The following is a 24,797-nucleotide window of genomic DNA, read 5'->3' as shown; positions in this document are numbered from 1 at the left end:
AGACGTCCAGTTAATCTCGCGAGATAATGAAAATGCCAAAACGGAAGCCGTCAGGAGTCATTTTCAGTCGACGTGCTCATTTGAACAAGAACCGCTACGAGGGACGGCGGAAGAGCGGCCCAGCATTAATACATCAACTAAAAGTCAATATTGTACGTACTATAGAGTAAGATTTCCACTCTGACATTTTAAACTGTAACGATCGTAATGTTGCCTCGGTATGTAAGGAGTGCATTCATTTCGGCTAAAGAGTTTTAGTTGTTAAGCATTAGCTCGTTTACTAGCCTTAGCATTAGCACCACCTTGCGCAACGTGTTCAACAAGTTTGCAACTATTATTAGCTGACATCACCACTTTAGCTGCGATTGGTAATCCGATTCGAGTTTTTTACATGTTAGCTGTAATTGGTTTGGGCTTCCTTGTTCGGCTGTGTATTGTGTTTGCGCATTATTCGTGCCCGTCACATGTGAACACGATGCCTTGAAACTTTCCATTCGACAAGGCCCGACCTAGAAGGGCAATTTCGCTAGCAGAATCATATCTGTGCCACCATCGTGAAAATGATAATAATACAAAAGTCATCGAATAGTTTATTGTTGTTATCGTCTCAACTGATTTGTCTGTGCTATTCCATATAATGTACACGTGATTAACCTTTTTCGGCAACAGACAGTTACACGACGGTCCTTCTACATTGCTAAAGTTAGCTGACTTTTAGCCTCACCGTTTCTCAGTCAAACCATAAGAACGCGGGTCCACCAAGCAAGACTTTCAGACCCACACATCCACGCGTACTACGCTGTTAAGATCTAGTTTTGTTCATTTGTGAACGCATCCGTAGATTAAATGTACTGTACTTCAATGATTGATCGGGTGGCGTGGGGGTTGGGGTAAGATTAACTTGAAGGATTAAGACGGAGTCATAGATTTTAACCGCCCGTGTTGTTTAAGGTGCTCGTTCGGGCCCTCTAGCCTCTCCTCAAAGGGGATTTATCACCTTAAATATAACCAGAGATGGCAAAAGCACTCGCACGTTGTCGTTTTTTTGTACTTTCTTGATGGCTGTAACGAGCCGTTTGTTTCTCGTGTTTATTGAAGACTTTGCAAGAAATTGTAAAAAAATAAATGAAGTAAAATAGAAAGATACAGAGCGGTAATTTGATACAAATATGCCTTCAAATGTAGGGAGTAGAGCTGTCAAAATGAATTAATTGACAAGTAATCAATTATCAAATCAATCGACAACCATTTTAATAATTCAGTAATAATTTGGAGTCATTTTTTTATATAAAATTGTCCTAATCCTCTGATTTCAGCATATCACCAGTAATTGTTCACTGATTTCTGTAGTCCTTTTATGAAAGAAAATGTATTATCTTCTGGGTTTAATCAAAATAAGACATTTGCAAAACATCTGTTTTTACTTTGGAAAATAATGGCTGAACCGGTAACATAGTACAACATCAACCCCCCCCCCTTTTTTTTTAATCACTATATGAATACAAATTATGAAATAACCACCAATCACTGGTTAATTAACAATGATCAGTAGGGGTGCACTGATCACAATTTTCTGGTCGATCACCGCTCTCTGATCTTTTAAAAAGTCTGACCTGCCAATCCCGATTTTTCCCATCTCGATTTTTTTTCGTAACAAGCAGCATATCCACCTTCAGAGTTCCTATTTTATTTGAAAACATTGAACATTATCTGTGGATAATACAAACGGGTTGTTTTAACTGCAGATAAAGTAGTTCTCTGAAAAAGAAAAGCCTCTTAGTCATCTCAGCAGAAGAGGGCGGTGGCTGACTTTTTCAGACCTCTGAGGGGGGGGGCAGATGAGATCGGTTTATATTGAAGGGATCGGCCGATCCCCCAAAACTATGCAAATTGGGGCCGATCAATCGGTGCACCCCTAGTAATCAGGGGAAAAATATTTTTGTAATACACTTTAATGAAAAATGAACTCATTTGGTCTATTAATGGTTTGAATAATGGATAGATTAGTCCAGTCTAAAAATATTCAATGGTGACAGGTTTACAGCACTAGTAGGGAGCAAAAGTACCTGTGATTGGCTTATGACCAGACCAGGGTCCGCTTCTTGCCCCAAGTCAGTTGGAATGGGCTACAGCTCACATGGACCTAGTTGTGATTAAGCGTATAGTACCTGTAAATGGACAGGAGCAAGTAAATTAAAGAAAAGTTTAATATTTAGTATTTTGATTTTACCACTTAAATTGATCAATCATCACTTTCTCTATTTACCACACAGCACACATTTGTTGTGCGGCAACCGGCAGGTTATAACCATCTATAAAGAATGACTCGAACAAAATATACAGGCCATAAAATGTCAAATGTTAAGTATTCAGTTGGATTGTGTACTGCAAAAAAAATAGCATGCAAAGCTGTAACTAAACAAGTAATATTTCCGTAAAGGCTTAACTAATACATTATAAAGACGCTAAATATGAAATAACCATTGAAGCTTATCAAATTATAACAGTGCCGGTTTTGGCAGGGCCACCTTCCAAAAAGGCTTCACCCTGTCAGTGAGGTACCGATGCTTGAAACATTTAAGTGCAGTAACTCAGTATTTGTACTGTAATTATTGCCCACCATTGTTTTCGACATGACTTTTATGTATAGTTTTTTGGGGAGATGATGCATCATGTACAACTGACTCTCACTGATGGTCTTTGTATTCATACTGTCTGATCCCAAGGCTAACTTTTCCACTCTCCCTTCCACTATGTCTTATTACAAGTCCTTGATGATCCCAAAGTAATTACCGGTAATGCATGTACATAGGATGGAGTGGCAGCCAGATGAGCAGGGACTCCAGCAGGTCCTCCAGCTGCTTAAGGACTCGCAATCACCCGACACAGCAACACAGAGAGCCGTCCAACAAGTATCCTTCTGACTTTGTCACACATATCTATACGTACACATCTAGATGTAGTGCTTAACTCTTTGACTGCCAGACGTTTTCAGAAAAGGGATGCCGTGGGTGCCAGACGATTTTAAGCATTTTGACTGATCTTTCAAGGTCCATAGAAAATTATGTGTTTGGACTATGGAAACACACATACTACCAAATGAAAGATTGGACTCTCATCTTTCATCAGAAAAAAAAGTTTGTTTCTACCTTATTCCGTTGTTCAGTAATCAACAATACAAAATGGTTAGTTTCACCTCTGTTTTGAAACAAACGTCTTTTAACGTCTTTGGCACTCCTCCATAGGATTTTACTGAACGTTATTTAACGTTTTTGGCAGTCAAAGAGTTAATGTTTAGAAAAGCCTTTTCTCCATGTAACTACACACCGGCTGATTTTCATTTTGTCTTTGCATGCTCTGTTAGAAAATTGTCTACATCGAGTGCTGAAAAATGTGTTCCTGAAGAATTGCCATTATTCCATATGGAGCATTGAACTTAAATTGGGGTTCAATATTTTTGTGTGATGTTGCTCAGGATGAAATTATCCTTAACTGCTGATCTAGAAACTTGAACAACTGAACCAGTTCCCTGACTTTAACAACTATCTCATATTTGTCCTAACGAGACTCAAAACAGAAGGTAAGCATACATTTCTGAGTGTTATCTCTTTTTGTGTCACTGCTGCAATGGTGTATTGTGGTTTGTAAGATTTTCATTTATCCTGGAAATTAAACTTGATGGCACCAGTTCTCCACCGCAAAGTATCAACTTGCCTTTCCATAGCCTCACCAACTATTGACTATAGATAGATGCCCAATATTGGGCATTTTGATGAACGTCGGTATCGACCTTCAAATTATTTTCCTGATGGCCGATATAAGGCAAATTTAAAACCATTTTCATCTTGAGGAACTATTGATTTACATTTTCTGTTAACTTTAAATGAGATGCTGCTGACCCTGGGAACCTTCTGAACCTTTTGTTTTTGTTTCACGTTAAAACAAATGTGATATTTTAAGATTTCAGAAAAAATAGTTGCTGTAGAAAATTATAGGAGAGCTATGATATTTTCTTGTTTAAGTTTCCATTTTACATATAAGATGTACTGATAACCTTGGGAGCTTCCTTAACATTTTCTTAGAAATTTAAAAGGATGTCTATTGTCTAAGATAAAAAATATATATATATTTTTTTAAAAATGTAAAAGATATTTTGAAAAGTCTGAAACATTGTTCAATAAACATGCTTCAAGACATTACAACAAAATCAAGATTGGCATTTGTATTTCATTTTTTTTTGACACTAATATTTTTATCCCCCTTTTTACTTAAAAGGAATATCGGCTCCGAATGTCGGTTATCGGCCTCCTTCACTACTGATAATCGGCATCGGCCCTGAAAAAAACATATCGCTATGTCTCTACTATTGACAGTTTTTCATTGGCAAAACAAAAGTTATTGTTTCTGGCCAATAGGGGTAAAACAAGTCCTCGATTAATTTGAGTACCTACGTAGAATAAAAAAAAAACTAGATTTTTTTCCCACCTACCACGGGTATCCGTTTAATTGATGTGCCTGGTCGGGAAGAGTCAAGCTAGCCGTAGCAGTGCTACGCTTGATTGTAACGTGCCGCCGATGCGGTGAGGCTAACTTCATAATAAAATCTTCCCAAATCCTATCCAATAATGGACACTGTTGCCTTGGTAGTACACTTTTATTTAGAAGTTGTTTGTGGAAGCGTGCCAGCTGACTTGACTAATCTTCCGAACTGGAAGTTGAATTGTTGGAATGCAGTTTTAAGTTTAAATTTCCATCACAAACTTCATCCTAAACAAGTACTTGTGCACTCAAAGTATTCTTTTCTAACGCGTGACTCCCTAATTTGCCAGCAATTATTCAGCTCACTATAATTAACACCTGCAAAAAGGTGTAAGGTCTCGAGTACGGCTGGGGATAAAAGTCGACCAAGTCTGCTATATCGACTGAAAATGTCTGCCTCCAAGCGCGGCCAGAACCTCGTTTGCGACGTCATCGATGTTTCTACACGGACCTATTTTGCAGCCGCACACGATGAACAGGAAGTGAAATTAGCTGCGTTTTCATTAGTTTGTCGCTAAATAGAAGCGATATGTCTACTATTTCGACTTATAGGCGTTTACATTTAAGAGTGTTTCGCTTCTGAGGCGCTCTCATATTATCCCATCCCACGAGAAGTCGTAATTCTGTTGGTGGTGATCGGGTATTTTGATGGCCGGCGAACACATAGAGTGGGACAGGAAGACTGACACTGTTTAAAAATTTAAATATCCGGTTAGTTTTCAGAATAAAATACTCGCCAGATCCTATTTCGCAATCATGTCAGAAAAACGTCATAATATTTATTACGCTTAAGATTAATTCACTGCAGCAAACATGGACGAGGATAGATATATAATGGAGGTGGATTATATATGACACATCCTTTTTATTTGGACAACCTAAAATTTGATGCGGCAAGGAAAGTCATAGTAGAAGTCGCGGGAGTGGACGGTGAGATTAATCAAGTCGCCTCTCTTTCTGCTTCTCTGTTGAGCACAGACTTTGTGTGTTTGTTGTTTTTAATGCCACATTATCACGCGTACCGTACCGTAGGCTGCCTGTACCATTGCACCCCTAGTAAATGGTGTAATCGGAATGGCAAGGATGCGTCGGGTATGCCTATTAAAGCAATTCTTGACTCATTGAGCCATTTTCAGCAGTAAAAAGTTAATATTTTGTTCAGAATTAATTTGATAACGTCACTATTTTTCCTGCACATTCAATACATTTAAAAACATATTTTCCACTTGCTGTCAACTGAAGATGACATCACCTGTGCTGAGGAAATAAGTAACGACCAATCACGGCTCACCTGTCTTCTGGGTTCAAACTAAGCTGTTAACAGCAATCCGCTACTTAATTCGAGTCCCGACCGATTCGTGCACAGTCCTACTGTTAAATAATTTTAGTTTTAAAATGGACAGTCAGGCTGCTTGTCACATCTCTGACCCTTGCTTCTTACTTTACAGACGAGCCGACTCGCTCTCTCAGCGGTCTGATACTGAAGAACAATGTTAAGGCCCATTACCAGAACTTCCCGCCAACTGTTGCCGACTTCATCAAGCAGGAATGCGTCAACAACATTGGCGACCCTTCACCCCTTATCCGTGCCACCATTGGTGAGTGTCTAGCCCCTCAAGTAATGCACTGTTTGGCACCTGGTGCCTCTGGAGATGATGCATATCGTCATCTGACTGCCTGTGAAGGTCTTTGTATTCATACTGTCTGATCCAGTAATGCCGCCAGCACACCATAAATGCAATCATCCTTCTATCTCTGACTAAAGTCCTCTCTTTGTCTTGTAGGCATCCTCATTACAACTATTTCTTCCAAGGGAGAGCTGCAGTCATGGCCTGAGCTCCTGCCGCAGCTTTGCACCCTGCTTGACTCAGAGGACTACAATACATGCGAGGTACATCATGTTCTTGCTAAATATCACTTAAAATATATTTTAGTTTAAGATGTTGAATAAAAAAAAATAAATCAAATATCAGATCTACAACAGCGGCTGATTTCTCTGTTTCAATTTAAAAAAAAAAAAGCAAATTTAGGAAACTCTGGAAATGGAAAAATATTGTTCCAGGCTAAACACGTTGCACGCTAATAAATTATGCAGCTTGCTCACTCTTTCATAGTGTTTAAGTGGGGAAAAAAATGACTTTCAGAAGGCAGTACAGCTCTTGTATCACTGTGGACCTTTTTCACAAAAAAATGAAAATAGGTCATCATTGCGTCACTCAGCCTCCGGTTCTTATATTAAGCGCTAGACTTTTATGAATGGTCACCAATATTCACCCACACATTTCTACATCTTATGCCCAGTTTAACCTCTGATAATATAAAAACAACTGCCACAGTATTTTGGTATTCAGCCTTCCTCCCCATCACTATAAAAAGTTTAACGTGTTAACTTGGGTGTGCCAAAAAATCATTCTCATAAGAATCACAATTCAGAATCGATTTTAAATGTCCCATAATTGATTTTATTTAAATTATTTTATATTGTCTTGCCTTTGTCTGTGTGCGCCTTTATTTGGGGCGCTGTTCATGTTGTACCCGATTTGGCCACTTAGGGGCAGTGTGGTTCCACGCGGTCTAATACACTGTTAAGTTGTAACCACATTAGAGAGTAGAGGAAAAGGTCCCGATCAAGTTATTCCCCAAAAAGTTTTTTTTGTTTTTTTTTGCAGTGTGGAGCTGTTCTTTAGAGTGATAAAAGTGCCGCGAGTAGCACGCTAATTAGCATTGGCGAGACAGACTGGAATAGCTCATTACAATTCCTTGCACATCTATAGATTAAAGCAAAAATCATTGTCAATCAAATCATTTTGTATCAAAAATCGTTCTTAATCAAAAATAAATTCTGAATCGAATCGCAGACCCAAAAATCTGAATCTAATTCCCACCCCTAGAGTTAACTGCGAGCAATCGCCACCAAAATTGACATGCACATCTCTAACTTGGGTCCACATCAATCTCTTAAAATAGCAATATGATTGGCTCAATAGTTTGGATTTTATGGACATGAAGTGTTTTCCTCATTAAGCGACGTGACAAATATGCGTATGAGAGCAAGATGGTATATGCCTATAAAATCCAAAATATTGCGTCGATCGCTTTCATATTTTACATGATTACTCTGTGCTTATGTAGTTATGTGCATGTGAATTTTAATAACGATTGGTCCTAGTTTTCTGCAACTAAATCATGTACGAGCACCCCCTCCACTCTTCCCCAAATCTCTCGTAAGGTACGATGGTAACTGCTAACTCTGTTGGCCCAATTCCTAGTAAGGCTAAGTAAAAAATTGCCCGGGGTCCATTCAGAAATTGTGATTCATGTTGACTTATCATTGTTTGTATTTATTAACTAAAATCTAGTTAAGGTTTATAAAATAATTATCAAATAATAACAATGTGGTCATCAATGACATTTATTTATATGTAAACAGTGACACCCAATAAGATGCCCGAATCAACTTCTCCGTTTTTGTGTGCGTTAATGTGGATTTTTTTAAATTTTAAACAAAACGAGGCAGTGTAACCAGATTGATCATTATGATTCACTCAAGGGCGTTCTTCACATTATCAATCTCTGGGACTTTTTCACAGTGATTCACTCGGGGAAAGGCGGGGACATTCTGTACAATACGTCGAACTGATTGGACGATATGGCATCTTGTGCACGTTTGTTTTGACTAATCATGGCAACGAATGAAAATGTCCTCGGTTTTGGAAAGGAAAAAGCCATGAACATCTTTAGCAGATAAAAATGCACAAAGCGCCTCTCGCTATTCAACAAGGAAACAGTGAGTAACTCTGCGAGAACAGAATTAATTGCAGCGTCCATTCGTCTGAGTGTATTCAGACGAGAAAAGTCCTTAACTCTTTTACTGCCAAAAACGTTAAATGACGTTTAGTAAAAACCTACGGAGGAGCGGCAAAGACGTTAAAAGACGTTCACCAAGTTGTTTTTTTTTGGGGGGGGGGGGGGGGACGGGTGGAAGAAAGTCTTGGCCAGCTGTGCTGAAAGCATCAAGCAGATCTAGTTAGTATAATGCCTATTTTTGGCCCCTAGATGGCAGCAATGACTCTTTGGACAAGATTGGGTAGGCGTCAGTAGAAGACGTGAGGCGGAGCTAGAGTGTTGAGGGGACAATGGCTGAGGAAGCCATAATGGCGACCGGTGGCAAGCAGCTCACGCTTGAGCATTTTTTTTTTAAAGACAAAAAGCATCGACCAATGCTAAAGAGCACATTGATGACGACGATGATGGTGACTCCGAGGTTGACGCCGAAGTTGGAAGCTATGAAGGCTATGATCACGTCATAAAGCCTCACCGGCTAGCGATGCTAACGCCGGAAAACTCGGAGCACAACCGAGCACGCTCAGGCGGACGTTCAATCGGACGACGAAGAGTGCTCCGAGTCCAATGCATATTCATCGGAGGAGTGGGTACAGTCTGATCACGGAGAAGACACTGGTTATGAACTACGATGCCACCATGAATGGAGCGGATAAGATGGATCAACCACCCGGTATAGGAAGTGAAGGACAATGAGGAAGCCAGACGTAACGTCACCGTATCATGATCCTGAGAGTAGACTTGATGGCAACATGGCCAAACACACACTGCAGTATATACTTGCTATTACCCGGGGGAAAAAGGCAGCAAAAAAGTGTAGCGTCTGCAATCGCAGTGAAACTAATCTGTTGTGCAAATCCTGCTGCGTCTCCTTGCACGCAGGGGAGTGTTACAAAAAGAAAAACTGTATTTGAAACATCCACACAATTGTAAATAGTACCACGGTTGCACACATTTGTAAATAGTTTGCAAAATTGTTTTGTCAAATTGTTACACTGTTGAATGTAAATAAACGTATTTTGCTATCAAAAAACACTTTTTCATTGTTGGTGGTAGTGTTTTACAGAAGTAAAGCACTGTTTAGGTGTTTGTGGCATCATTCATGGGAAAAAAAGGTGTCAAATTCACTAGAGTGCATGAAATAATATCGTTTCACAAAAAGCTTGATTTCTCCGTATTTTGTTTCAAAACAGAGCTTTTGGGTGAAACTAACCATTTTCTATTGTTGATTACTGAAAAACGGAATAAGGTAGAAACAAACTTTTTTGAAAGATGAGAGTCCAATCTTTCATTTGGTAGTATGTGTGTTTCCATAGTCCAAACACAAAACTTTCTGTGGACCTTTAAAGATCAGTCAAAATGCTTAAATCGGCTAGCACTGATGGCATCCCTTTTCTGAAAACGTCTTGCAGTCAGAGTTAAGTCTGCTTGCTTGGTCCGGACCAAAAGCGGGCTTTATTTTTAATTTTTTCGTTTGGTGCGGTTCACTGTGCGTTTATTTTATTTTTTTAATTAAAAAACAAAACAAAAAAAACTAATTGAAATCAAGAGCCAAAATATGGCAAACATTTTCACTGCTTTTTGCAAGTGTATTATATTGCATAATCTCGCCAACCTGCATGGCAATCTGTGCTCCCATTGGACAAAAATGACGAGCCTCGTCGAATGCGCGCAGTAACCGTTGCATTCCGCGTGCCCTCACCCACAACATGCTGACAGCAGCGTGGCTAAACAGAATACAGAGGATTATGAATGAATTTAGCACAATACTACCGGGCATTATTACAGATTGTTTTTTCTACACGGGGAGGAAAGGAAAAATATCTGTTTAAAAAAAATAACCCAGCTCCGTGTGTACAAAACTTCAACTGAAATGTTGACGGTTTAGCGTGCGGCCGTCACCAAGTACGTTACGGCCCAGAGTTCCAAAACAGATTACTTTGCGGCCCACTAGATGGCGCTCTGTCCCCAATGGTTAAGAATCACTGATATAGAGGACCTTAAGTATTATAGTCTGTTTTCAGTGGTGATGATTGTAACGTGTGATTTGTGGGTTTTTTTGTTTTACGTGTCATATTCCCAGTATGTACTGAGTAAGTTTTCAGTGAGGGCTCGTTTGCAGCATCGATCAAACACAGATTCCCTTGGCAAAGTAACGTTTTCCCAAGGGAAAAGGCTTGGAACAGTCTCGGGTTCCAGGCGTCAATTCAAATTCAAACACAAAGTCCTCGGAGGTGAATGATTACTGCTGTGTGTGCTGCACTTTCCTGATAACAAAAGCTAAAGTCTAAAACGCCAGAAGAGCATTCCAGTACGGCTTTTATTTTTACGCCTGCGGCATCGTTAGTGGCTGTGCACCACACCGGAAGTCACGATACCCAACGATGACTTATTTCCGGCCACAAAACGCGGAAGTGTGAAAAAGGTCTATAGTCTATAGATAAAAGTAAAAAATGATCTTAACACTATATTGCAACCTTAACTCTTTCACTGCCAGACGTTTTCAGAAACGGGTTGTCCCCACTGCCAGCCGATTTAAGCATTTTGAGTGATCTTTCAAGGTCCACAGAAAATGTTGTGTTTGGACTATGGAAACACACATACTACCAAATGAAAGATTGGACTCTCAGCTTTCATCAGAAAAAAAAGTTTGTTTCTACCTTATTCCGTTCTTCAGTAATCAACAATAGAAAATGGTTACTTTCACCGAAATTCTCTGTTTTGAAACAAAAAATGGAGAAAAAGAGCTTTTTGTGAAACGATGTTATTTCATGCACTCTAGTGAATTGTACACTTCTTTTTGTCCATGAATGATGCCACAAACACCTAAATAGTGCTTTACTTCTGTAAAACGCTTTCACCAACAATGAAAAAGTGTTTTTTGATTGCAAAATACGTTTATTTCCATTCAACAGTGTAACAATTTGACAAAACAATTTCGCAAACTATTTACAAATGTGTGCAACTGTGGTACTACTTACAATTATGTGGATGTTTCAAATACAGTTTTTCCTTTTGTAACGCTCTCCTGCGTGCAAGGAGACGCCAGGACTCGCACAACAGTTTACTTTCACTTTCACATTGGTCCGTTTTGCGTGCAAACGTTACACTTTCTTGACGGCCTTTTTTTCCGGGGAATAAAAAGCAAGTAGCAGACTGTACACACTTCCTCCGATGAATATGCATTGGACTCGGGGCACTCTCCGTCGTCCGATCGAACGTCCGCCTGTGCGTGCTCGGTTGCGCTCCGCGTTACGACACCGTCATAGCCGCCGCGTCAGCGGTTCCAATTTCGCCGTCAAGCTCGGATTCACCTTCATCATCATCGATGATGATCATCGTCGTCATCAATGTACTATTTTAGCGTTGGTCGATGCCTTTCGTCTTGTAAGTGTAGAGCTGCTTGCAAACGCTCGCCATTGCCCGTTCCCTCCTCCATCTAGCTCCATCTAACGTCTTCTACTGCTGCGTCAATGCTTCCCAACCACGGAGACACCACCCTCATCTTCATCATCGATGATGATCATCGTCGTCAACAATGTGCTCTTTCAGCGATGCTTTTGGTCTTTGAAAAAAACGGCTCGGGCGTGACCTCCTCGCGACCGGCCGCCATTTTTCCTTTGTCTTCCATTCTCATCTCCTGCTCGACGCTCTAGCTCCGCCTCTACTGACGCCCACCCGATCTTGTCAAAAGAGTCATCGCTGCCCTCTAGGGGCCAAAAATAGTCATTAGGCACAACAGACCGGCTGGAAACTTTCACCACAGCTCCGGAAGCCTTGCCCGCACCCGTTAAAAAAATAAAAATAAAAAATAAATAAAAAATTGGATGACGTCTTTGGACGTCATTGGCAGTGCTCCGTAGGTTTTTACTTGACGTCTATAAACGTCAATGGCAGTGAAAGAGTTAAGGTACGAGTAACTCTCATGCGGTGTTCATCGCTTTAGGGCTTTTGAATTTCGAATTTCTACTGAATAAATGTCTGATATTCTGACAAGATCATTTCATAATGTTTTCAGATTCAGTCTTTTTACTGCTGTCCTATATTATCTTCTCACGCAACCTCGTTCTCTCCTCTGTGTCCCTGTTTGTTTGCGTTTGATTTGACAGTCTCTCTGTGTGTGTGTCCGTGTCTCAGGGCTCGTTTGGAGCACTGCAAAAGATCTGCGAGGACTCGTCAGAGCTGCTGGACACCGACGCTTTGAACAGACCGCTCAATATCATGATACCCAAATTTCTTCAGTTCTTCAAACACTGCAACCCAAAAATTAGGTACAGGACAGGAGGAGATTCACTCCATTTACTGATGCCTGTTTTATGCATAATATATCTTATGTTCAGTTTTGTTTTTTTGCAAGACAAAATACTTTAGATTCTTATAGTTTTATTGTAACAATTTTAAAACGTTGCCCTCATCTTCCTTGCTAGTAGTTACTTACTGTATACATTTAATGTACACACTTCATTCAGATTCTATTGTCCCCGCAGGTCACATGCCATAGCCTGTGTGAACCAGTTCATCATTAGCAGAGCACAGGCCCTAATGAACAACATTGACACCTTCATAGAGGTTGGTGGTTGGATGCTAAAGTAAACCAGACCGCCTTATTTTTTATTTTTCAGATAATGACATGTTAGTTTCCCACCTGCTGTCGGTGGGAGCCTGCTTTTCTGCATTTCCACCCCTCAAATGTAGTCTTTCACCCCTTTTAGAGCCTCTTTGCGCTGGCAGCAGACGAGGACTCCGAAGTCAGGAAGAATGTTTGCCGAGCTCTGGTCATGCTTCTGGAGGTCCGCATTGATCGACTCATCCCTCACATGCACAGCATCATTCAGGTAGGGGAATCATCGTTCATCGTTCGTTTCATTCAAAAATGAAAGGTTTGGATGTGGACAGCCAACTCATATACATTCATCTTAGAATGTGTATCTCACCTGGACATGATGACACACCCAGCTCATTGATTTACAATGATACCTTAAGTTCCTAAACTTCTGATCCAGACTTGCTGCAGCTCTGTGCCAGAACCGTGTTTAAGTTGTGGTGCAATAGTCCCCAACATGTTGTCTGTCCTCCTTGCAGTACATGCTGCAACGCACACAGGACCCAGATGAGAATGTAGCTCTGGAAGCCTGCGAGTTTTGGTTGACTCTAGCAGAACAGCCCATCTGCAAGGAAATGCTGTCAGGACACCTGCTGCAGTGAGTAGCTAACACATTTGTACTCAGTTGTCTAAAAAAGAAGCGCAAGATTTATCATCTTATGAGATGTTTTTTCTCTCCCCCACTTCCTCCTCAAATAGACTGACCCCTATTTTGGTAAATGGGATGAAGTATTCAGAGATAGATATCATACTGTTGAAGGTGAGTTGTTTTTTCTATTCTTGTAAAGTGCTGGGCAGTGTTTTGTAAACTAAATCAAAATTGTTTCAGCAACCAATATAATTGAACACAAAATCTGATTAAGAAGGTATGCATGTTTTGACCAGGGAGATGTGGAGGAAGATGAGGCTGTACCAGACAGCGATCAGGACATCAAACCACGTTTCCACAAGTCGCGCACTGTCACCTTGCAGCATGAAGGTTTAGAGGCAGGGGACATTGAGGATATTGAAGACGATGACGACGATGATGACGACACACTATCTGACTGGAACTTACGTGAGTAGAACTACTGTTCTAAGCCTTGTTCAATACAGGCAAACAGTGTTATCTGCCTTGGGTGACGGTGATGATTTAAGTTTTGGAATTTGATTGGTGGTTTATATCGGTGAGGTTGTGTGGTTGCAACAGACGGGAATGGCAGTATAATGTATTTTGGAATTCATGCTCAACTCATTAGCTGCTTGAAAGTCTAAATGAAAACAAGGCAAAGTTAGGTACAAGACAATTTCAAACAAAAACAAAATTCTTTTACTGTACAAACGTTTGACAGTACAGCAAAGTAATGGAAAGTAAATAAGTGCAACAATTGATCTGCGCTCTGGCACCTTCGGTTGCTATAGAGCAGGTGTTGAGTTGTTGGACTGACAAAAGGCTGTGTTCACATGCTGAAACACTTCAATCATCACCCCACCTTAACTCAATTTATAAATGATTGAGTCTCTGGAAATAAGGTCTAATATCTGGACATGATGAAAATCCCAGCTCATTGACAAAATAATGATACATTTTGTTCCTATTATTTTCTGATCCAGATATTCTTGACCTTCATCCTATTAGGGCTGCCTGCTATCATGGCTTATTTAACAGCTTTTGGAAATTTTAAGTACTTGTGTTGGCACTAAAGACATCGCAGCATATCTGAACATAGGCACATCTTGTACCCCGTTGGCCAACCTTGATAGGCTGTAATTCTGCATTTTTTCAACGTTAGTTGCTTGAGAGTAAGCGTTAGTGCTGGGCGTTAGGACGATATTTATCGTGAAGACGATTGAAAAAAAATTAGCGTGTCATTTTCTTCCTATCGTGTCTATCGTCATTTGTCACTTACAGCAAAAGAAAAAAGAAGTGACCGAGAACGCTTGTTTGACAGATGAAAGCATTCATTCTGCATGTTTGTTTCACACAGCTGTCACCAGGTGGCAGCCTGAACAAGTGGGCAAGGCAGTGAATTATACATAGCCGTCATATATTACAAGCTTACTGTGCCAAAATAAACCTAACATCCATCCATTATCTGAACCGCTTGTAATCAATGAAAATTAATAGAATACGAGGTGGGTAAATGCAGATAACGAATACTACTACTTTGAAAAACTTAAAATAACAAACCCGTAATTATTAATTAACTTTTTTTTTTTTAAGTCCACCTCAAAGCGTGCTGGGTACTCCTTTCAGCTCATTGAAATGGTGACAGCTGTGTGAAGCAGTTTGCAGGTCTAAATGTGCAGTTAAATATAATTTAAAAAAACAAAATTTTTTATGTTTTTCTGAAAATTGAAAAGCAGAGAAAGCCCCCAAAAGCTTTGCTGGGATGCTTACGTTACCTACAAGGGGTGGTACTCAAGTCGAGGCGAGATCGGTTCTACCACTTATGTCGCAGCATAGCAACGAGCTTCGGCTGGCTAATACTGCACATAAACACGTTGCGCTTCCGCTCCTAAGTTAGTAATCACTAGCCTGGCAAGCACACCCACTTCTTTCAAAAAGAAAGTGGGGCTGGACAGGCGGCCATAGACAGCAATTAGGCTCCGTCCGAAAACAGGACGGCCCAATCAAATTTGGCTCTTTGCGTGACGTCGTCTTCATGAGCAACGTCACTTTTCAGTCATCAAGTTTTTTCCACAACCACCACATTCAACGATGACGTCATTCACTACTGTCTCTTCAGTTAGTAAACATGTTGGATTTTTACTCCAACTCCGCAAAAAAAAAAATACAAATAAATAAAAGACTTTGAGTTGCTTTTCTGACGTCACGTCCGCTCTTCGCTCATTGGTTCAGTCCACTGTCAGCTCAGGTTTGCCCCGCCTCAGAAATGTGACTGATAGGGCAGTTGACCAGACTCACTCTCCGGCAAAGACGCGAGTGAGTCTGGATTTCCAGGCTAAGTAATCACAGCCTCCGTGGCGGCATGTAAGAATCACTTCTTCAGTTACAAGTATCGAAGTCCTCACAAACAGATGACGGGGCGTGATTAACGAGGAAAAGCCTTGCTATGCTAACCGGCTAACGTTATTGTGAAACTGACATTAATTTAAGTGCATGGGTGATATTACACTTTTTACAAAGTTCTCGCTAGTACCGCGTTAAAGCTGAGCGTGTCAGACTTTTAATAGAAAAACAGCCTTTTAATGAGTCTCTGGGGGAAAAAAAATAATGCTACACACTTAGCTAAACATGAAGTGATGTGATTGTTACGGCGTCCCATATACGTCAACCTGGAGGAGGAAGATTAAACATGCTTAATAAGCGATTCAAAAAATGGATGAATAGATTATACTAAAGTGAATATCTTTCATCCATCCATTTTCTTTTATATCACTAAATATGTTTTCACACTACAGTCCTGAGTTTTGATTTGACTTAAAATTTGCACAATAAATGTTTTCAAAACGACATTACAGTAGATGTCATTTTTTATTTTTAAGCAATTTTTGTATCCCCTATTTAGATTCATAAATACATTTATAAAAAAAATATGTCAGTGGTTACTTTGATAATTTTATATAGCAGCCCTACTGGATGCATTTTTCTTTTGATACAGATCTGTTTAATGTCACTTCAAAATAAAATAAGAAAATAAACAGTCATAGTGTGTTGTATATATTTTTTTTTTATAGAAAAACTGAAAATATATCGTTATCGTGATGTAACAGCCTATATCGTGATACAAGTTGTTTTTTTTCCCCCCATATCGCCCAGCACTAGTAGGCGTTAAACTTGCTTTACTGACTAATCTATATTTATTAATATCAATGATCCAGGTAAAATGGAGACTTCTGTATTTTAGTTTTGTTATACTGTAACTAGTTAATAGAATGTTCTCCGAGTGCTGCTTCCAATTAGCTGAGAAAAATAATTACAATTGTGGAAATGATTTTGATGCACAGGAAAGTGTTCAGCAGCAGCACTGGATGTGCTTGCGAACGTGTTTCGAGATGAGCTACTGCCCCACCTGCTGCCACTCCTGAAAGGCCTGCTCTTCCATCCTGACTGGGTCGTCAAGGAATCTGGTATCCTTGTATTGGGCGCGATTGCCGAGGGTAAGAGCTGGTGATTTTTAGATTGTCAATGATTTTCAAAGCAAAACCCATTCGACATGAAAATATGATCTTTGTGCCGCAGGCTGCATGCAGGGCATGGTTCCCTACCTGCCAGAGCTCATTCCTCACCTTGTCCAGTGTCTAAGTGACAAGAAGGCCCTGGTGCGCTCCATTGCCTGCTGGACCCTTAGTCGTTATGCACATTGGGTAGTCTCCCAGCCCCCTGACTCCTTCCTCAAGCCCCTCATGACAGAGCTTCTTAAGTGCATCCTCGATGCAAACAAGAGAGTTCAAGAAGCTGCCTGCAGGTGAGCGTCTCTCCCTTCTCTCTCGTTGAAGTGGAAATGATGACACTCCCAGCTCATTGAATAACAATGATACATGTTGTTCCCATATTTTGTTCTGATCCACATCATTTTTTTATCAAATCATTCGTTGACTGGTAGTCGTTTCTGTGCCATAGATTAGACTAGTCATGTTGTTGTTGTCCGCCATCTTTGTTTTCACCATAGCGCGTTTGCCACCTTAGAAGAGGAGGCATGCACAGAGCTTGTACCATATTTAAGCTTCATCTTGGACACGCTGGTCTTTGCCTTTGGAAAGTACCAGCACAAGAATCTCCTTATCCTCTATGATGCCATTGGAACTCTTGCAGACTCAGTGGGCCACCACCTTAATCAGCCCGTAAGAACTTGTCACCAGTCTTTAATCCACTAGACGAGATTTTTTTTTCTTACCGGTTTAATCACGCAATCATTTTCATTTCAACGTTTCATAATTTTCCCCCTCAGGAGTACATTCAAAAGCTGATGCCCCCTCTTATTGCAAAGTGGAATGAGCTCAAGGATGAGGACAAAGATCTTTTCCCTCTTTTAGAGGTAAATATGAATAAATCCAATTTAATTTTGCGCATTTTCCTATAGAGTTTTTTTTTTATTTGAACATTTTAGACATGTATTTAAAAATAGCAGCTACTACACAATGTCTCCAGTAAATATGTTTCTCTACACCATCGGGATTTAACACAACACAGCTCCATGTCCTTCCCATGCTTTTTCTTCCAGTGTTTGTCTTCAGTCGCCACCGCACTGCAGAGTGGGTTCCTGCCTTACTGTGAACCAGTCTATCAGCGCTGTGTGACACTTGTACAGAAGACCTTAGCGCAGGCTATGGTGAGAGGGCATTTTTTGGGTGCTTGTTTACAGGGATGTGATTTTTTCCGCTAATTCGCGGAATTCCGCTTTTTTTTATCTCCCCCCCCCCCCCCCCCAAAAAATTTTTTATTTATTTTTATTTTTATTTATTTTTTTTAGTAGTTCATTGTGTATGCACATGACTCCGACAGATAACATCTTCTGCTATAACAAAGACATTTGTGGTATGCTCTAATATGAGTTACTTTTCATTTGGTCATGATACAATTATTTGTTCATGAAATTTGAACTCTTCAACATTATTTATGTGTTAACTTAGTAATCACATTAGTTAGATATGATGATATTCTCAGTGATAGTTTTTAAAAGCAAAGACAGTCCAATGTTTTTGAATGTGTCCATTTTATATGGGATAGTTCAATATACATTGAAAATTTATGCTGTTGTTTTGTCTATTTCTTTGTCATGTGAGTGCATTGAAAGTACTTAAAAACACGGAAAACCCATGAGCGAGTGCCAGCGGCCCCCAGACCCCCGGCTAAATTTTCAGATAATTTCACTTTGGTCAAATCACATCCCTGTTGTTTAGCTTGGACAAATATATTGAGATGCGGCCTTTGCAGATGTACAACCAGCAACCGGACCAGTACGAGGCTCCTGACAAAGATTTCATGATTGTGGCCCTGGATCTGCTCAGTGGCCTGGCTGAAGGTTTGGGAAGTCACGTAGAGCGACTTGTTGCTCAGTCCAATATCATGACGTTGCTTTTCCAGTGCATGCAGGTATGCGCGAGTATTTGAGTATTATGCTGCTTCGGTAAATACTGGTGTTGCTTTTAGGAGAGCTATAATAAGATATTTGTGTTGCAGGATACTATGCCTGAAGTGAGGCAAAGCTCTTTTGCTCTTTTGGGAGATTTAACAAAGGTCTGCTTCCTGCATGTTAAGCCCTGCATTGGTGAGTTTTTTTCAGAACTCATAATACCACTGTAGTATGTCGTGTATGTATATTCTAAACAATTTGTTTCTTGTCACCAGCTGAGTTTATGCCCATCCTCGGCCTCAATCTGAACCCAGAATTTATTTCGGTGTGTAACAACGCTACATGGGCCATTGGGGAAATTGCCATGCAAATGGGTGAGTAGAAGAAATGACAACCACCATGTTTGCCTGTGTGTGTGTGTGTGCACTTTTTTTTTTAACAACTGTCATTGCTGAAAAGGTCTCAATATCTGAACATGATGAAAATCCCAGCTCATTGACAAAATAATGATACATTTTGTTCCTATATTTTCTGATCCAGATATTGTTGACCTGTACTGCAATTAGGGCTGAATTCAGCTCTCAGTTGGTAACTTTCGGAAGTCTGTAAGCACTACAACTACAATCGAAGCAGCAGATTTGTACATATGCGCATCTTGTACCCACTTCGCCAATATTCCTCATTGTTTACGCCTTGATTGGTCTGTCCTGTGCTGAACTTCTCTGGTTGTATAGTTAGGTACAATTCATAAATAGTTTCTCTTGCACAAAGTTGTAGGTAAGTTAAAGGGGAAGTTGAGTCCAAAAAATGATTTGCAATGTCTTCTGCGCGCTACCACTTTCTGATTAACATTGCGCTTGTGGAATATAAATTCAGTTGCAAAATTCAGCCGTTTTTGCGTATCTCATGGGCCGCCATTTTTCCACATGCTGTTGACTGAAAATGACAGGCTCATGTAATGACCAATCATGGCTCACCCGTTTTCTGGCTCTGGTCATGTGACGTTTGCAAACTGAGCCCTTGGGGACTGTGATGTCATTTTTAGTCGCCAGCAAGTAGCAAAATGGCCGTCCCCTTAGATGGATTAAAGTGGGTAGATTTAGCCACTTAACTCATATTCCTCAAATGCAAAATTAATCAGAATACTGTGACTAGTGGGGCCTCATAGAACATATTGTAAGGAAACTTTGTCTTGTCTTCCCCTTTTAAGAGTTGCTGATGACTTTTATTTTATTTTATTTTTTAAATTGTTTATCTAGGTGCAGAAATGCAACTTTATGTTGGAGTGGTTTTGCCACACCTGGTGGAGATCATCAATAGACCCAACACACCAAAGACCCTGCTGGAAAACACAGGTATGTAAAAAAAAATTGTCAAGTGCCTCATACATTTTTTTCCCTACAGTGCTGTTCTGAATACTTTTATCCTTCATGTGCAGCCATTACAATAGGCAGACTGGGTTATGTCTGTCCTCAGGAAGTGGCGCCACAGCTTCAACATTTCATTAGGCCATGGTGAGTCATGATCATTTCTTTCTTGGCACTTTTTGTTTTTTTGTATGCACAGCACGGTTCTCTTTTTAAGGTGTTTTTTTTTCTCCCTCCTGTTTTGACCCCAAGAGCGCCACAGTATATGATTATGTTCTTTAACTCACCAAATTGTTTATGAATTTTTCAATGAGTTCTATGTTAAATCTGAATCCATTGGAACATTGAAATTGGTATTCAGATCTACTCAAGTGCACGCCCTCATGCCAAAAACATGCAACAACTTATATCCTACAGTAAGGTTGAAATTTGTGGTTCCCCCCTCATGTATTTGTGCGTAATGTGCGTGTATGCTTATTTGACTGAACAATACAGGCAGCTATGACGTCATTATGATTTTAACTCCCCCTTATTTCAACCTATCGTAGTCGCATGTTAAACAAACGCAATGATTTTGAAGACCCTGCCAGACTGAACCTCTGTGAATGGTATTGTCTTGTTAGGTGCACATCACTGAGGAATATCAGGGATAACGAGGAGAAAGATTCAGCCTTCCGTGGAATCTGTGTGATGATTGGGGTGAATCCAGCTGGTGTTGTGCAGGTGAGCTGATTTGACCCCTAAAAAGTTTACTATAAAGTCTTAAATGCATGTGGACATATGACAGTGTCCTTAAAACTAATAAACGAGCCAAGTTCTTTCTGTTCAGGACTTCATTTTCTTTTGTGATGCCGTGGCCTCCTGGGTCAACCCTAAGGATGACCTGAGGGACATGTTTTATAAGGTGGGTGACATCAATTGTTTATATGTTTCAAAGCGTCTCTGGTTGGTTCGTCACACTGTGATGATCACTTCTAAGACATTCGAAATCTGACACACTCTGCGGATGACTTTTTTTGAGTCTGAGAAGTGTGGTCGAGCTGGCCAAAAGATGTTTTTAAGGAAATCTCACCATTTCTGCTAGTCATAGACACTGGGTACAAAGCTGCGCAGGTAGAAATATACTGACCACACACCAACTACCTTTGCCTTCATTCGTTCTAGATCCTGCATGGCTTCAAGGACCAGGTCGGTCAAGACAATTGGCAACAGTTTTCAGAGCAGTTCCCTCCATTGTTGAAGGAACGTCTGTCAGCATGCTACGGCGTCTAACAAGTCCTCACTGGATGCTGACCTGTTCGGTATGTTTGCCAGTGTCTCTCTTTTGCTCATACTGTAAATCTAAACTCTGTCCTATGCAGATAACAAACCAACTCACTGAAAAAAGCCATGATACATTTTGTTCCATGTTTTATGACATCATGCTGTACGTGTATGCTACCAATGCAGTTTCATTTCAGCAATTGTTTCAAATTCTGAAGTGCTTTATTTCCCCCCTTCTGTCTTTTCAGGTTAACATAGGGAGGGGTGACCAGGGGACTCATTGCACTGTCCAGCATAACAGGAGGAACGATCTGGAGGGACGTGACAAGCCTTCACATGGCAGAGCTCCCTCCCCCCCCTTCCCTGTGCCCTGTGTCTCTGTGAGGGAGGGTGGGAGGAGGGTGGTGGGTAAGGGAGGGTAAACTTAGGGATATATGTATACCTCTTGGATTTCACGCCTCACAAAATCCAACATGCTCAAAAGTGACTTTCACCAATAGCACCACGGGGATTCTAGTTGGTTGGTGGCAAAAGGGGGCTTGCTTTGTCCGCCCCCTCCTCATTTGGATTATTTCAGAATAGTGTTGAGGGGAGGGGGTTGTCTTATAGGTACATTAAAATGAATCATCTAAACCAGCACAGGATGCCATAGTCCCAAATCTCCCAATGCACAGTGTATTGACGCGCATACATCCGTGTGTTAAAATGGGCTTGTATGACTTTACTTTTACAAGGCACCTCTCGGTTTTGCCAGAGGCTAAACAAACATGCTTTTATTATATAATAATGCAGGAAATGTGCATAAATATTTGCACCTTTTTACAGGAAATAATGCAGAAACCCTTTGATTGTGCATATATTAGGGTCTCCTTTTGTCATCTGCACATCTATGCTGAGTTATGATCTGATTGCCTCTAAAGTGTTGCATGTTGAATGAATACCTGAGTTGTATAGTCATAATAGGGAGGCTGCCGTAATGTGTAGCAATCAAGATGCTTCATCTCCCCCCACACACATATAACTTAGTCGGCATCCTTATTGTTGAAAGGAGGTGGCATAAATATACCAACTATAGGTAGACTAATATTAAAAAAGAAGAGCTCACATACTGTAGGCAGGTTAAGGATTCTTCTGTTGCTTAATTTCTTAAGAACCTTTAAAACGGGCGTAATGAGAGAAATAAGCCATTAAGAAGAACTAGGTTCTTACCGATATAAATGCACTTTTTTCATTTGTAAGAATTAGAATTTAAATCTATTGATCTTGAGGGGTTATTTCTGATATCTATGGCTTGTTAAAGTTATGAATCATGATAAAATTATAGGTAATACTTGAGGCCTATTAACTGTAATAATGTAGCTAGTTGTAAAATAAAGATTGAAGAGGTGGGACTATTTCAGTATTTTACGTCCCAGTGCAGCTCTAGCTTTTTTTCTTTTCTTTCTTCTTTTCCCCCCAGTCCAATCATTTGAGGTAAATGGCTGTCATTACAACGATGTCATAAACCTTGCATGCTTTCCAGTAAGTGTTACTCCTTTTTAGACATTTTATAATGCATCCCTTTTTGGAGGGAATCTTGCTTAAAAGCTTTGTTGATGGCAATATAACTTCTGTTAGAAATTATTGGCGGCTTACATGTTATGCCACCTGTTGACACTGTGTACATTATGCCAGGAATACACTGATCCCAATAGTTCTACCAGACACTGGATAGCTGGAGAGGGTGATCTTTTGTCCAGTTTTGTCTTCTAGCCATTGTCCATAGTGGACGATTGTATTGGAAGTGTGTATGGCTTTCAGCCTGTATGTGTTTCGCTATAAGGTATGTGTAGTGAGTATATGAGTATTGCTTACATGTTGTTTTGCACCAGCCCTACCCTAAGGTTATGTGCCGGGCATATTCAGGGAGGGAAAAATTTGTGTGGCCACTGCCAATAACATTTGCCTGCCAGTTGACATCAGATGAAGCTTCAAATATGATGACTATGGTAAAGGAAAATGTAAATCCATCACATTGTGACCCTGAGTTTTAGCTAGCTTTAATTTAGAATTTTACAACAATTAAATGTTTTTGGTATTATTTTTTGTAGCACAATTGCATTGGCTCATTCAAAGCTGCTAAAACACTCGATGCTCACTAATGACAATACTTATTTGGTAGGCAAGAATTGACGCAGGAGGTGGTCTTTGCATATTGTGATACATGAAGATTTTTCTTTTATTTTTATGCTCGTGGTATTTTAATTTATTTTATGTTTTTTGTGCAATATGTGCACAAATTTTTTTTGGACTTCAGAAGTTTTTTTCTTTTTATTCTTTTCATTTAAAGAAATATTCATTTTATAGTGGACCATTTAATTACATCAAATTTGATGTTGTGGTTGACCGACGGAGTCTGGGCTTGGCGCATACCTTAGGGAAGACAACTGAATCATAAATGGTTAAATATGATATCAAGGCTGGCAACTTTCACCTCCCTTTTTGTTTTACTGTGGTTGCAGGTGGGATGTTTGCTGATGTGTACTCCTTTTTAAATTTTGTCACAGGGGCAAAATAAATGTTTTCTATTACACTGTGTTCCAACTTATTATGCACATAGGTTTTAAGTTAATCATTTGATTGTTTTCCCCCTGGGGATTAAACCCCCACCCCCTGTCTAGATCACTAATATCAGGTTCAGATAAGTTTGATCATTTCTCAAATGAGCTAAATTAAATGTGAACTGGGTGTAGTTTGGAATACTATTGTAATTTTGCAATAAAAACTTGCCTTGGAGGTTCTGTCCACTAAAATCATTATAAAAGTTAATTGCTGATTTAAGAGGTATTCAATTGATTTAAATTTGTATAGACTACAAAAATGAACCAAAACTTCTAATTTAGAATCTAGTGTATAAACTATATAATCGTGAAATACTGAAACAAGTTTGTCACTAGATCTTTAGAAGACAAGTCATTTTACGCCTTGAATTCAACATTGGTTAAAATGTGGTTACAAAGTACCGACAAATAAAAAATACAATAGAAGTCTTGACTCCTCCACCTCTTAAACCACTCTCAATTATTGAAAACGTTACTCTGCAAAAAAAAAAGGAAAGTTAACGGCACATAATTCTGCTACGTATATTTTGTATAGAGCAGTTCAGAAAAAATGTTTAACAAC

At 39.9% G+C, this 24,797-nt stretch overlaps 1 protein-coding gene and 1 non-coding gene across 3 annotated transcripts; both read left to right on the top strand.

Annotated features, from left to right (window-relative positions):
* Positions 1-56: 56 nt before the first annotated feature.
* LOC144043626 (transportin-2-like) lies at positions 57-24,410 on the top strand. 2 transcript variants are annotated; one of them, XM_077557463.1, is made up of 25 exons: positions 57-152; positions 2,813-2,912; positions 3,505-3,580; positions 5,988-6,137; positions 6,324-6,430; positions 12,520-12,653; positions 12,870-12,951; positions 13,095-13,217; positions 13,465-13,583; positions 13,685-13,745; positions 13,871-14,042; positions 16,937-17,089; positions 17,172-17,397; positions 17,602-17,773; positions 17,881-17,967; positions 18,154-18,261; positions 18,867-19,025; positions 19,113-19,200; positions 19,281-19,379; positions 20,265-20,360; positions 20,444-20,519; positions 20,996-21,095; positions 21,202-21,276; positions 21,537-21,673; positions 21,884-24,410. In XM_077557463.1, exons 2-24 carry the CDS (start codon positions 2,814-2,816, stop codon positions 21,642-21,644), a joined length of 2,670 nt encoding a protein of 889 aa, XP_077413589.1. In that variant the 5' UTR covers positions 57-152; position 2,813; the 3' UTR covers positions 21,645-21,673; positions 21,884-24,410. The 2 variants fall into 2 exon arrangements, with proteins under 2 accessions (XP_077413589.1, XP_077413590.1); XM_077557464.1 differs by lacking the exons at positions 17,881-17,967; positions 18,154-18,261; positions 18,867-19,025; ... (6 more) ...; positions 21,537-21,673; positions 21,884-24,410 and having other exon boundaries at positions 17,536-17,674.
* LOC144047470 (small nucleolar RNA SNORD41) lies at positions 2,657-2,724 on the top strand. The gene has a single exon (XR_013293040.1). It is a non-coding gene; the product is annotated as a small nucleolar RNA SNORD41 (small nucleolar RNA).
* Positions 24,411-24,797: the final 387 nt, after the last annotated feature.

The sequence above is a fragment of the Vanacampus margaritifer genome, chromosome 2 (genome assembly GCF_051991255.1).
Source record: "Vanacampus margaritifer isolate UIUO_Vmar chromosome 2, RoL_Vmar_1.0, whole genome shotgun sequence".
NCBI classification, from domain to species: domain Eukaryota; kingdom Metazoa; phylum Chordata; class Actinopteri; order Syngnathiformes; family Syngnathidae; genus Vanacampus; species Vanacampus margaritifer.
Note: the sequence above shows the minus strand (reverse complement) of the source record. Positions and strands in the feature narration are given on the sequence as shown.